The sequence below is a fragment of the Calidris pugnax genome, unplaced genomic scaffold, assembly GCF_001431845.1.
Source record: "Calidris pugnax isolate Ruff unplaced genomic scaffold, ASM143184v1 scaffold16, whole genome shotgun sequence".
NCBI lineage: Eukaryota > Metazoa > Chordata > Aves > Charadriiformes > Scolopacidae > Calidris > Calidris pugnax.
The window spans coordinates 2165001-2177799 of record NW_015090847.1 but is presented as its reverse complement, the minus strand read 5'-3'; the positions used below and the strand labels follow the sequence as shown (position 1 = coordinate 2177799).

Sequence of the window (12799 nt, the reverse complement as noted above, 5' to 3'; positions counted from 1 at the left end):
CTGCAGGTAGGAACTAACACGCTCAGTCATTTGAAGGAAAGCTGCAACAGCAATAATGATGTGTGACTGAAACTGCCTGCACGATTTTTACTCAGACTGTTGAGATTTCTTTGCTTGAGTCCCAAAATGCTTTTTCTCCCATCATTGCTTCATTAGCCTTTGGTAATACAAACTCATTCCTATGTTCACCAGAGAGTTTAAGCACCCTCAGTGGAGTGGCTGTCTCATTAGTTGTAAGGCTAACAGCTAATCACAGTTGTTCACAACTTCACAGTTTATCTCAATGTTTTTGGAAACAAGACTTGAAGTCGAGTCCCTGTGTTTTGATGGAAGCTCCCAGTAAATGTCTGACTTCCAGTAATACTCAGCTCCCACACACTTCAGTAGTTCCGGACATTGGTGGGTTATGAGGCCTCTTCGAATAACTTTCAAGTTGTGAATGTGAGTCGATAAATGAATTGTAAACTGGAGCAGAGGATTTGAATATTCTGTGTCTTCAGCTGCGCTAAGAAGCTGCTCATCACCAGTGGCCTGGTACCCTTTTTATTTTGTCTGGTTTAGATGAGCCCGTTGGTGAGAATCACAGAAGAGTTGTAGCTGGAGCTCCTTGCAGCACCAGAGCCTGTACTTTTGGTACAGTCTAAAGAGTAATTCACAGATTTCATTTATATGATGACCAATACAGAGTTTTGAAGGAGCCATAATTAATTTGAAGCAGCCCACAGCCAGTTACCCTTGTTTTGAATACATTCTTGAATGGCTGAGATTCAACAGAGAATTAAGAAAATGTTTGGAAAATTCAAAAAGTTGGAGAAAATGGGGCTGATAATTGTAGTATGGCATCATAACTCAGCCCTAGTTTATTTTATATTTAATTATGTATGCAAAATGGACAGGTTTTAGTAGGGGAGACTTGCTTCAGGATATAGCATGTCTTAGTGGTTAGGTGACTCTGCAAGTGTGGACAGGAACGTTAAGTCCTTTTCTGAGCTATGAAGCTTATTTTCTTCCATCACTGGTGAGCAACCTGAGCAGCAGAACTGTCACCTCTTCTGTTTTGTGAAAAGCATCAAAGTTGCCAGTGGAATCTTGCCGCCTCCTCATATAGTCACATCTTTGTGTATGCAGGGATATTTATTTAAACATCTGAAATGGAAATGGTTTGTGACCCAAAGTAAAACATGGAGATGAGCAAAAACAGTCTTTGAATGAGCCTGGGGCAAAGGCAGGGCTTGTTGGTTTGAGGGCTTTGGGGGTGTGGGGTTTTTTTTGTTTTTTTTTTTTTTTTTTTGTGGTTGGACTCGATGATCTCTGAGGTCCCTTCCAACCACTACAATTCTGTGATTCTGTGATTCTGTTTACCAAAATGCCTTTGCATGGCTTTGTCAGCCAACTGCCCACAATAAATTATTTGAATTTTTTTCCGGAATGATGCGGTCTAGAGTCTGGCAACATGTGCTTGTCATTGTAATTTTTCCCCCTCTGCTTTCAGTGAGTGGCTAAATCATACTTGTGTTTAACAAGGTGCAGTTTTCCCTTACAGTCACTACACCAAACTCTTCCAAAATATCATTTCTACGTTCAGTGTTGTCCTGCATCAAGGACATCAATTTCTATCTTAGAAGGGGAAGATAAAAATACCACTTAATTCAATACTGTCATTCCAACAATATCTACTTTCATAGGCACACAAAACAGCTAACTGTAGCCATCTGAATCCTGTGTGGGTTTACAGGGAGGGTAAAAATTGAGGGATTTTCATTTTCTTTGTCCTGGTTTGTTTCCCTATTGGGTTTTCTCAGTTGGCAACCCTCCAGGTCTTCCCCTGCACCCTGAGCACATGCCATGCCTTCTCATAGCCTTTCCAAGCTGCTAAAAAAGGCTGGACCTTTGGTACTTGGATCACAAAGATCCCCAATGCTGTGAGAGGGACAGGAGCACCTGCACATTACCCAGCTAATACTTGCCTTCTGTAAGGAGCGTCGTTGCTTTCTCCTTGTGATCACGGTCTGTAGATCCTTCACTTGAGGACATCCAGCGTCAGGAAACCTTGAACTGAGCACTGGCATTGCCAGAAACCTGAGTTTGAATGTTATTTTAGATACAGGAGCTAGCCTGGTAGATGTGTTTTGCACTGGACTTTGGTTGAGTATCAGTGGAAACAAGAATGCTTGGGACTGTAGTTATGTCTGCATGATTGTAGGACATGTTTTTGTAGGAGTGTGAGTTCTGCTGTTAAATATGTTTGTGGGTTGTGATGATCTCATTGCACTGAACAAGGAGATGCCCAGGTAAACCTGGGGGTTTGAAGCCCCATCTTTTTTCTAACCCCAAATTCATGCTCTCACAAGTACACAGCATGTACATGTCTTATTATTGATCTGATTGATGCTTATCCTTAAAGGGAGGGTGTCAAGAGGATGGGGCTGGTCTTTTTTCAGTGGTGCCCAGGGACAGGACAAGAGGAAATGGGCACAAACTTGAATAGAAGAAGTTCCACCTCAACATGAGGAGGCGCTTCTTTATTTTGAGGGTGGCAGAGCCCTGGCAGAGGCTGCCCAGGGAGGTGGTGGAGTCTCCTTCTCTGGAGACATTCAAACCCACCTGGACACGTTCCTGTGGGACCTGCTCTGGGTGGCCCTGCTTTGGCAGGGGGTTGGACTGGATGATCTCCAGAGGTCCCTTCCAACCCCGTGTGATTCTGTGATAGGGATTTGGAAACAGAGTGCATTTGCTTTCAGCAGAGTGTCTTTGACTAGCAGAACCAAAAGTGTTTCAACACAGCCAAGTTTAAGGCAGTCACACCCTAACCAAAGCAGATAAAGCGTGGTGGCTCTCTGCTGGGCTCAGATGCTTTGGGAGATGGCAAAGGAGGGATTTGCATAGGGAATGTTATAACTGAATGTAGGGAAGCAAGGATTCTATGATTTTGGGAGAGCATTCTGCTTCGATCCCCTGCTTTCATTAATGGAGTTCTGTTGGCTGTTTATTACCAAGGCCATTTTCATGCAAACAGGGTCAGAGTTTGCTAATCTACCTGCTGCTTCTGCTTATGCCTCGTCTGCAGCCCTAATCCACCCTCCCTCATATCCCCGTTGGTTGCTATAGCAATGATAGTGCTATGAAAAAGGCAGGATTACGCTTAAAAGTATGGCTGATGTTACCTTTTTCTTTCTCCCTCATGGGGAGGAGAAAAACAGGGATTTGTCTGGTGTATTATTGTTTTATCTAAAACTTTAACTGCAGGCTCTTTGGAGCCTGAATGCAGTCCTTCTCTCTCAGCATCCTGTGTGGTTGGGAATAGATGATCTCCAGAGGTCCCTTCCAACCCCAAACCATTCTGTGATTGATTCTGTGAATGTTGCAGCTCTAAAGCACTTAGGGATTAAAAAGAGCACAAATTAATGAATACGAGGTACGTATCATTTCGTATTTAAGATACCAATGGTTACACTTACTGTGACCCACTGAAAGTGTGAAGCTTGCTGTGGCCAGCCCACCGTGATGGGGACCTGCTCTTAGGGTGCTTAGGGTCCAGTTGGGTTTCTGAGAGTATTAGAAGGCAGCTGAACATGTTAGCAGTCAGTTTGGTTTGGATTTGCATCAGGAGAATTACTCAGCACTGCCATCGAAAGTGGTGTTTTGATCAGTAAATTAAAAAAAAAATCCTAATGCCCTCAGCAATCAAGGGAGAGGAAGGCAGAAAAAGCAGTATTTTCACTCAGTAGCTGCATACGGGACTGGGTGACTGTTTTGTTGTACTAAGCCCCCTCTTTTACACGCCCGAGAGAGCAAAAAATGACTTACTCTGATTTTTAACTTTATGCCAAGTCTATAGTCAGAATCACGTATCTGCATTAAGAGTTGCCAGAAACGACACAGTTTGTAACAGCCCAAAAAACCCAGGTTTGGGTGAATTTAGCTCACCTCAAGCTCAAGCGTTCAAACCCACAGGGCGGGTATGTTCTTCCCCGTGTCAAATCTCACAGGGACTGAGTTGGAGATTGGGTAAAATCTCACATGGGAGGATTCTATCACTTGTGAATTGGTGGTCGGTGTTAGCTCTGGACGTTGCCGTGACCTGTAATATAAGTGACTCCCTTTTTGAATCTTTTATGGCCCAGCTTGATTAAAGGTGGGATGAAAGCAGAAAAAAATTTTAATGGACTTAGTACTCACACTGGTATAAAAGAAGAGAAGTGGTTCCTACAGTCTCTCGTCCAAGATTGATGGAAAATACATTACCAGAAAGAATTGACTCATTTACCTATTAGTTACATTCAAGGTTGCTTAGTTAAGCATTCATATAATGTTTTCTTACAGGAGACAGCTTTGTTTCCTTATTTCCAAACACAGCAGTTCATCTTGCTTTCCATCAGCATAGCCAAAAATATCAGGTGAGAGAAAACAAGTCTTTTTTTTCCCCAAGCTGCATGTGTCAAGGAGCCTCCCTGGCATGCAGCCCCCATACAGCGCCGCCTTCTACTTTGTCCTGTGCTCCAAAGGCCAATGAAGTGATGCTCTAACACCATAAACCTGGGGCTGAGAAGGGCTGGGGGAGGACCAGGGAGAGGCAGGAGAGGGGGCCACTCTCTCCTCTACCTGCCCAGACACAGAGAGACACCATCTGGGAGAACATGGGCTCTACCTAGCCTTAGGTTTGGCCAGTTTTTTGCTTTTTTTTAAAGATAATTAGTAGGCAGCCAGAGGTCCTTAGGGCTTATATATCTTCAGCAACTCCATCCAAAAAAAAAAAAAAATTAAAAAAGAAAAAGAGAGGATAGAAAAATGAGGTAATTAGTTGCAGAGAAGAAGTTGTACTTAGCACCCCACATACCTCACAAAGACTGCCTCCACCTCTGAAAGAAGCAGATGTGGTCTCCATGCCCCAGCCGTTGACAAAGGCATCCCTTGCCAGGATTGCTGGTTTTGGGGATTAATTAGCTTTTTAGTGGCTTGTTTGGTTTGGTGCTCTCAGATGTTGGTGACAGCTGACAGAATGAGCAGTCAAGTGAGTTGAGCCCTCTGACAGCCCTGTCCTGACAAACTCTAATTGCCTCACCAAAAACTTTCGTTCCTGGTGGAAAGGTTTGTCTGAAGAGTTTAGCCCTTGAGGTGAAAACCATGGTGTGTCCTTGAGTATTCCTGCTCTAGGTCTCTACTGATGACAGTGGGAATGGCCTTGGGGGCAAGTTTTTGAGTCAGTTGTCTCTTTGGATCCCAGAAGAGATTCGGAGGAAAGATTAAATGGGCTGCCCAGGGAGGTGGTTGAGGCCCCATCCCTGGAGGTGTTCAAAAGAGGGGTTGATGTGGTGCTGGGAGGTCTGGTTTAGTGATGATGCTCCTTGTTTGTTGTGTGGGTGACTATTTTTGTCAGTTAGGTTGACGGTTGGACAAGATGATCTTTAAGGTCCCTTCCAACCTAGAAGATTCTGTGATTCTGTCCTGTGGGTCAGCTAAAAAGCAGAGGAAGGCTTTGCCTCATGGGTTGATGCCTATAGTAGGAATCAAGGTAGGTCTTGGCAGCCACTTGTCAAGCCTGATGAACCTGAAAAGCACAAGTCCAGAGGCTGCGACTCCAAGGAATAGACCAAAACGGGAGGACAACTGCTGGCTGAGTGGTTGGAAACAACAGCCAAGAGGTCTGGGAGTAGGGAAATAAAGTGTTTGTGGGGCCTTGACATGTGCCTCTCCGTGGCCACTCTCGCTCCTGATGGAAGTCACTGATGGAGCCGTGGTGCTCTCACCTTCAAGGGTGGACTCTGGTGATTGTGGATGTGCTGGACACTGGTACCAGAGCAGCAGCTGAAGCAACGCTCACCCTCTTCTTAGACATGAGGAACAGCTGCTCTCTGATCAGTGCCAAGAGCCTTCCAAGAGGCTGCCTTCTCCATCCCTTCTTTTTAATTCTGCTTCTTTGATTTTAGACGTGTTGCAGAGGACCAGTAAAAGAGATCCTACCCTGTAGTGGGAGTTGAATGTGCTGTTTTCTATTAGTTCTTATATATATATATATATTATTATTTTTTTTTTTTTACTCATTTGGCACTTTCCAGAGAGTTTTTCCCCCAACATTGTGTAGGCTGCCATCTTTCTTTCTTTGTAGCAAGCATGTGGGCACAGCCTTGCTTACACTCCGAGCGACTGGGGAACCACCATAAATGTAGCTTATCTGCTTTCTGATACATTTTCTTTTGCATTGGTTTGGATTTGTGCATCGTCAGTAACATCTGTTCTGCTTTAGTGGCATACAGTTTTCTGAGTCTAATTAGCTGGCTGCTTGTAATCAAGGAGTATTTCAACTGTTGTCATTCTGAATGTTCTTTTTTCCCTTTTTTTTAAATACCACATTTGCCTGATTGACCTTTTTTTGTTGTTTTTTTTTTCTCTGTCTTTCTATCGGGCTGCTCCAGGAGCCATGGCTAATCATCTTATAACCAATGCTCTGCTTCGTCCTCATGGCACTAACAACCCTTATAATACATTGCTCGGGGAATCGGCGGTCTATAACAACCCTTCTGTCAGCATGTACAACGCACAAGGTGTGCTGGAGTTTCTCTCTAATTTTTCTAGTGAGAATTCCATTTTCTGTGGCTTATTTTGGCCCATTTATATATATATTTTTTTTTCCTTCCTTTTCTTTTTTCTCCCCATGCACACACACTTTGTTTTTTTTGGAACTGGGCAAAAAAAAAAAAAAAGATCCCCTCCCCTTCCTTTCATTTCAGTGCATCTTTCCATTTTCCCCAGGCTTTTTTCCATGAGCAATCAAATTCACTTTGAGAGACCCTCGTCAGTTCTACTCAAAGTATTCATAGTGATTTTGGTTTTGATATTTTTTTTTTTCCAATCTCCTCTGTTTTGTTTTGTATCGTTTTGGTCTCGTGTGTGTGTATTTTGTTGGACGAGTCCATTCCTCTCTTTGTTGTCAGCACATTTCCTCGTTAAACCATTCATTTCAGAAACAGGAACACCTTTGAAGGTAAGTGAAGCTAAAATAGCCTTTGCCACCCAAGCTGCTCTCCTTTGAAATGGCACAAGAGAAATGTGGTCAGCAGTGCACCAGCTTGTGCAGGGAAAAAAAAAAACCAAAAACGCTGCGTTCAAGCACAGGTATATCAGCACTTCGCCAGCTCTTCCCTCCCAGTGAAGCCATCCCTTTCCAGTAAAGGATCTCTGAGGAAGGGAAAAATAAGGATGGTTATAATGAAAGCAGGAAGCCCCCTGTGTGCTATAGGGCAGCATATTGTTTGGGATAGAAATAGATACCGAACTCTATCGCTAGGGTATTTTCATGTGATAGAAATAGATGCTGAACTCTATCACTAGGGTATTATTTTCATGTGATAGGAATAGATGCTGAACTCTATCACTAGGGTATATTTTCATTCAAATCACATGGAAGGCCTACACGTTTGACCTTTCTGCTGTTCATTAATTTCCTAAACTATGCTAACTCTGTTGCAGTAAATTTGCTTCCACGAATGCTTTTTAAAAAAAAACAAAAAAAAAACCAAACTGTTCAAGATGAAACGCTCAGAATTTTAAGAACTTCAGTGTGTCACTAATTTCAAAATGAGCTTTGATGTTCTCTAGTTTTCTGCATGCTAACGTTGAGGTCTGGGGGACTTTCAAATCAAGGGGCAGCAGGTAATGCTGGGTCAGCATTCGACTGGAGAGAATCCTGGTGTTCAAGTCTGGGTGCCTCAACTAAACGTAAGGGATTTCGGCAGAAATGTGACAAAAAAGCTTTTACGTGCATTTTAATAATCTTGTGTTCTTCTAATTTTTAAGACTGAGCTAACAGCATTTTATTCAGTCGCCTGAGCTCACAGTATTTTATCCCACAAAAAACAGTGTAATTTTGCAAGTGCTATTCGGTGCAACACAGCCAGATGGATAACAGAGAAACTTACCCAGTATTCATCCAGGGGAGATGAAGGAAGAGACTGGGACCAGTACCAATCCCATTTAAGCCCCTGAAGCTTTGCCATTGACTTCAGAGGGAGCAGAACCCAACTCATTCTTTCCAGGAGGCTGCAAGTTCATTAATGACCGTACGACTGGTATAGGCTATGCTTTTGAAGCTGGTTACACGCCCTGCACAATTAGATACAGCAGAAATGAGAGTTAACCAAACCAACCAGGCCCAATGGCCCTGGTGGTCCTTTGGGCTGTGGGGGTGCTGGTAACCATCAGGTGATGGTTAGTGCATGGTGAAAGCAGACGCTGTCACCCTTTCTGGCTGGGATTGGCATGGGTTGAGGGCATTGCTACCTATAGATCATCCAACTAATTCATTCCACAATCACTAGGGCTATGATTATTATTATTTTAATTTTTTTTGGACCTTCATCTACCACTTCTAGTACTATGGACCGGGACAGAACACTGTTAAGAAACCTGGGGCAAGACCCAGTCCCCTCCTACCTTTCCCCAAATCCAGTTGTGTGTTTTCAAACACCCTCTCTGCTCAAGCCCGAGCTGCCCCATCTCTGGTAGAGACTCACCAGGGGCTTGGAGCCCTACAAGCACTCCTGAGAAGAGGTGGAGAACCCAACCCTAAGGGGCAGAAGTCCCGTTTCCCTGTGGCAAAAGTGGTTCCCTGATGGGGCACGGAGCATAGAGGAAGGAGGAGATGTGGGGTGAGGGGTCTGGCACCCCACGGCTCATACCAAGCACTCGTGGCCGTTGGCAGCTGAGGGATGTGCACTGGCTCGGTCTCTTGGACACAGGATTTTATCAAAGTGGCTTAACCCCTTTCCTAATTTTAAGAGGAGGCGGCAGTTCCGTTAACGAGCTCCGGTTAAACCCCAGCAAGCCACAGAGGGTTGCAAAGTGGGAAGCTGAGAGATCTCACTGGCTCTTCATCTTCATCTCTGGCTCTTCATCTTCATCTCAAGATGATCTTTAAGGTCCCTTCCAACCTAGAAGATTCTGTGAAACCCTTTCTTCTCAATAGCTTCATTTAGCGATGCCATTCTTTGAACTGCTATCCCTTTAACCTTTTTTTTTTTTTTTTTTTTTCCTCGCAAAGTCCATGTAGTTTGCCATGTGTTAAGTTAAAAAAAAAAAAAAAGAGCAGATTTACCAAAGTTTGTAAAACACCAGCAGCCCCACGATGGGCAAAGTCATACTCCTGCAAAGCACTGTTGCAAAGGATGGACAGCAAGACGTTTTTAGCAAGGAAATAGGTTTGGGTTTCAACTGCCAGGGGTTATTATAACTAACAGTAAGTAAAGCCATTTGTTTTAAGACTTTGGAAGTGATGTTGACAGTGTTTTCAAGTAGGACCGTTACCAGCTTCTAGACTTAAAGTTCCAGGCATTATTTCTTGATTTGTATTGCACGTTGAAACTTTTTATAATGGCATTGGAAAACATCTTAAATGTGATAATTTTTTATTTTTTTTAATAAAAATGTGGTCTATTGAATATTGTGCATAAAATAATTTTTATGTCTAAAATGTCAATATTTTTAACCTGAAATAAACCATGTAACAAATTCATGTATTCTGGGCAGTGGAAATTATTTCCGTTAACTCTCTTTTCTGCATATCATCAACTTGCTTTTTACTCATGTTTCTCCTACTGTCGCTGTAAGCTTACTTGTTGTTTTTTCTTTCCTTTTCTTCATGCTGTCGTTTAGAGCCCTACAGAGAGACAAGTATGGGAGTAAAGCTAAACATTGCATATCAAATGTAATTTTTTTTAGTTCACTTTTATTGCATCACATATAGATGATGTAGTTAATAAAGGAAATTCATCTCACAGTTCTGAAATCAAAAGAATATAAATATACATATGTATGTATACGTGTATGCGTGTGTATGTATGTGTGTGTGTATATATATGTAAGTCTACATATATATAGAGAGATGAGATTAGATGTACTTTGTTTATTTCTCATTTTTTGTGGCATTGTTTACCCAACGTAGTTTCTCTTATAGCTGTGCTTATGATGTGTTTTTGTTTTTTTTTTTAAACTTCACGTTTTTATTTGCGAGGTCATGGCATTTTTATACGGCGTGTTTCCCCACCAAACCCCAGCTCTATGCATTGGTGGCAAGAAGTGCAGCACCCAATGCATAGGTTACTTAATGTGACCATCAGACAGATGCTGTCATACCCCTCACCAATCACATATGGTCCTTTCCCCCCCGCAACCACCCCAAAAATGCTCACTTTTCATTTCTCCTCAAACATCGTGACTCGGTTGGAGAACTTCCACTGTGAAAATCAAGAGGTTTGCTCTATGTCTGTGATGGCAAGTTGATTTTTTTTTTTGGCATAGCCCCCTCGTTTGTTGGGAAACCCGGGGCACAGCAGCACCCTCTAAGCTTCAGAAAACCTAAGAAGTGACCGACGCGTTTTGGGGGCGTTTCACTCAAAAGCGAGAAGAAAGCCTGCAGTAGTGCTTTCCAGCCCTTGACATGCAGCAACTGCTCCATCACAGACATGGACTGAATCTTGCATTTTCGGAAGGCACACATGCCGTGTCCTAAGCATGGTATGAGCAACTCTTCATCTGAAACTGTCAGCTAACAGCATCTCTAACCCACCACAGCTTTTGCTGGCAGTTGCTTGCCATTTTTTTTTGGTAATGCCCGAAGCTCTGAGCTGAAAGGTCGATAACGTTATTTCATGCATCCCCATGGGTGCCCTCGTTCTGAGGGCCCCCGTAACCCCCCCAAAAAGACAGCATCACAGCTGAACTTTTAAAAAAAAACCACCGTTGGGCCTGATTTTCTCCTCCCTTAGCCAGTTGGGCCTGTGCTCCTCTCCAAGGGCTTCCCGGCCATTTTGCTGGCAGTTGCTTGCCATTTTTTTTTGGTAATGCCCGAAGCTCTGAGCTGAAAGGTCGATACGTTATTTAATGCATCCCCATGCCTGCCCTCCTTCTGAGGACACCAATAACCCCCCAAAAAGACAGCATCACAGCTGAACTTTAAAAAAAACCACCGTTGGGCCTGATTTTCTCCTCCCTTAGCCAGTTGGGCCTGTGCTCCTCTCCAAGGGCTTCCCGGCCATCTCCCGTAGCGTGTTGGGAAAGAGCCAAGCTCCAACCTCACATTGGCAGCCCGGAGACACCTACAGACAACCCAGATAGTTGGGGGGCACCCCAAAACCCCCCCTGACTCCTCTCAGGTTGCCCTGAGCCCACCAGACCCTGGCAGTGATGGTGCTCCTGGTACCTTTCCCCAAAATCCCTCGGCTTTGGGAGCTCTGCTCTGAGGGCTTTGCAAGACCCCGGGGAATGTGATGGTATTAGAAAATCCCCACGTGGACAGTGGAGTAACGAGTTTTGGTGGTGCCCTTGTGCCAGGAGAGGTAGGGCAATTAGCCTCCTTCCAAAAAAAAACCAACCCCCTGCTTGGGCCAGAAAGCACTTTGTGTGTCTGCCTGGCCCATCTCCAGCTCCCACTTCACGCCTGCCCCACAAAAGGAGGGAGTGGATGGATCTCTTTCCCTCTGGGAAGGACACGCTCCCCCAACAAAGCCAGGGTGAGGATTAACCTGGGCTGAGAATATGTTTCCCTCAGCTGGGGGAGACTTCCCCCTTCCCCTGAAGCACCAGGCCAGTTGCCACCCATCTAGGACCTCCTATTTCTCAGCTCCCCCCCCACAAGGAACACGTAGAGCAAAGAGCCAGAGCCGTAGCAGGGACCGGCCAGGAGAGGTTATTCCCTCCTGCCAGCATCAAGTCCCGCACTTGATGGTGCTTTTCCATGTTGGTTTTTTTTTTTGTTTTTTTGGTTTTTTTTAAATTCTTTTCGGTGGGAAGACCTCAGGCCGGTTAGCTGGAGCTGCACCCCCCAACCCCGTTTGGGCTGCGGCCTTCTCCTCCTCGCTGCCCAGCCCCAGCGGCCGGGGAAAGGGGGTCGGAAGCGTGCGCATCCCGCGTGAGTGTCCTGCTTGTACAAGTCACCCTCCTCTCTTGTGTGATGTTTTTCAGAGGGGCTTCTGAACAATGCCAGGGATACAAGTGTCACGGATACTCTACCACTGAATGGTAATCACGGCAACAACAGCTACAGCATCGCCGGCGGCGAGTACCTCAGCAACTGCGTGCAAATCCTTGACCGCGGGTACAACCACACCGAGAACGCCCTGGAGAAAAAAATCCTGAAGGAACTCACCTCCAACTACATCCCTTCCTACCTGAACAACCACGAGCGCTCCAGCGAGCAGAGCCGCAACCTGATGAACAAACTGGTCAACAGCGTGGGCGGCGGGAGCGAGGACGACGCCATCGTGCTGGACGACGCCACCTCCTTCACCCACGAGGAGAGCCTGGGCCTGGAGCTCATCCACGAGGAGTCAGACGCCCCGCTGCTCCCCCCCAGGGTGTACTCAGCGGACAACCACCAGCCCCACCTCTACAGCCGGCGGCGCATCCCCCAAGACAACAGCGAGAGCTTTTTCCCCTTGCTGACCAACGAGCACACGGACGACCTCCAGTCGCCCAACAGGGATTCTCTCTACACCAGCATGCCCGCCCTGGCTGGCATGCCCATGACAGAAAGCGTCGCTGCCAGCACCCAGACCGACCCTCCACCGGCCAAAAGCGGCGGCGACGCCGACGACGTTTACTACAAGAGCATGCCCAACCTCGGCTCCAGGAACCACGTCCATCAGCTACACACGTACTACCAGCTAGGCCGAGGCAGCAGCGACGGTTTTATAGTCCCACCCAACAAAGAGGGAACCCCCCCGGACGGCAATGCAAAAGGACCCGCTCACTTGGTTACTAGTCTATAGAAGATTCAGCAAAAATTAAGCAAAAGAGACAGCAAAAA

The 12799-nt window shown here is 45.3% G+C and overlaps 1 protein-coding gene across 14 annotated transcripts in view; it reads left to right on the top strand.

Moving 5' to 3' along the window:
* The window catches only part of ADGRL3 (adhesion G protein-coupled receptor L3), a 591492-nt gene extending 578693 nt beyond the window's left edge, over positions 1-12799 (top strand). For 6 of the 14 annotated variants that reach the window (XM_014943112.1, XM_014943115.1, XM_014943111.1 and 3 more), the window contains 3 exons: positions 6414-6542; positions 9649-9666; positions 11956-12799. In XM_014943112.1, coding sequence (XP_014798598.1) covers positions 6414-6542; positions 9649-9666; positions 11956-12761 — 953 coding nt within the window. In that variant the 3' untranslated portion in view covers positions 12762-12799. Of the gene's footprint in view, positions 1-6413; positions 6543-9648; positions 9701-11955 lie in introns of all 14 variants that reach the window. The other 8 variants (XM_014943120.1, XM_014943119.1, XM_014943118.1 and 5 more) reach the window with 6 other exon arrangements.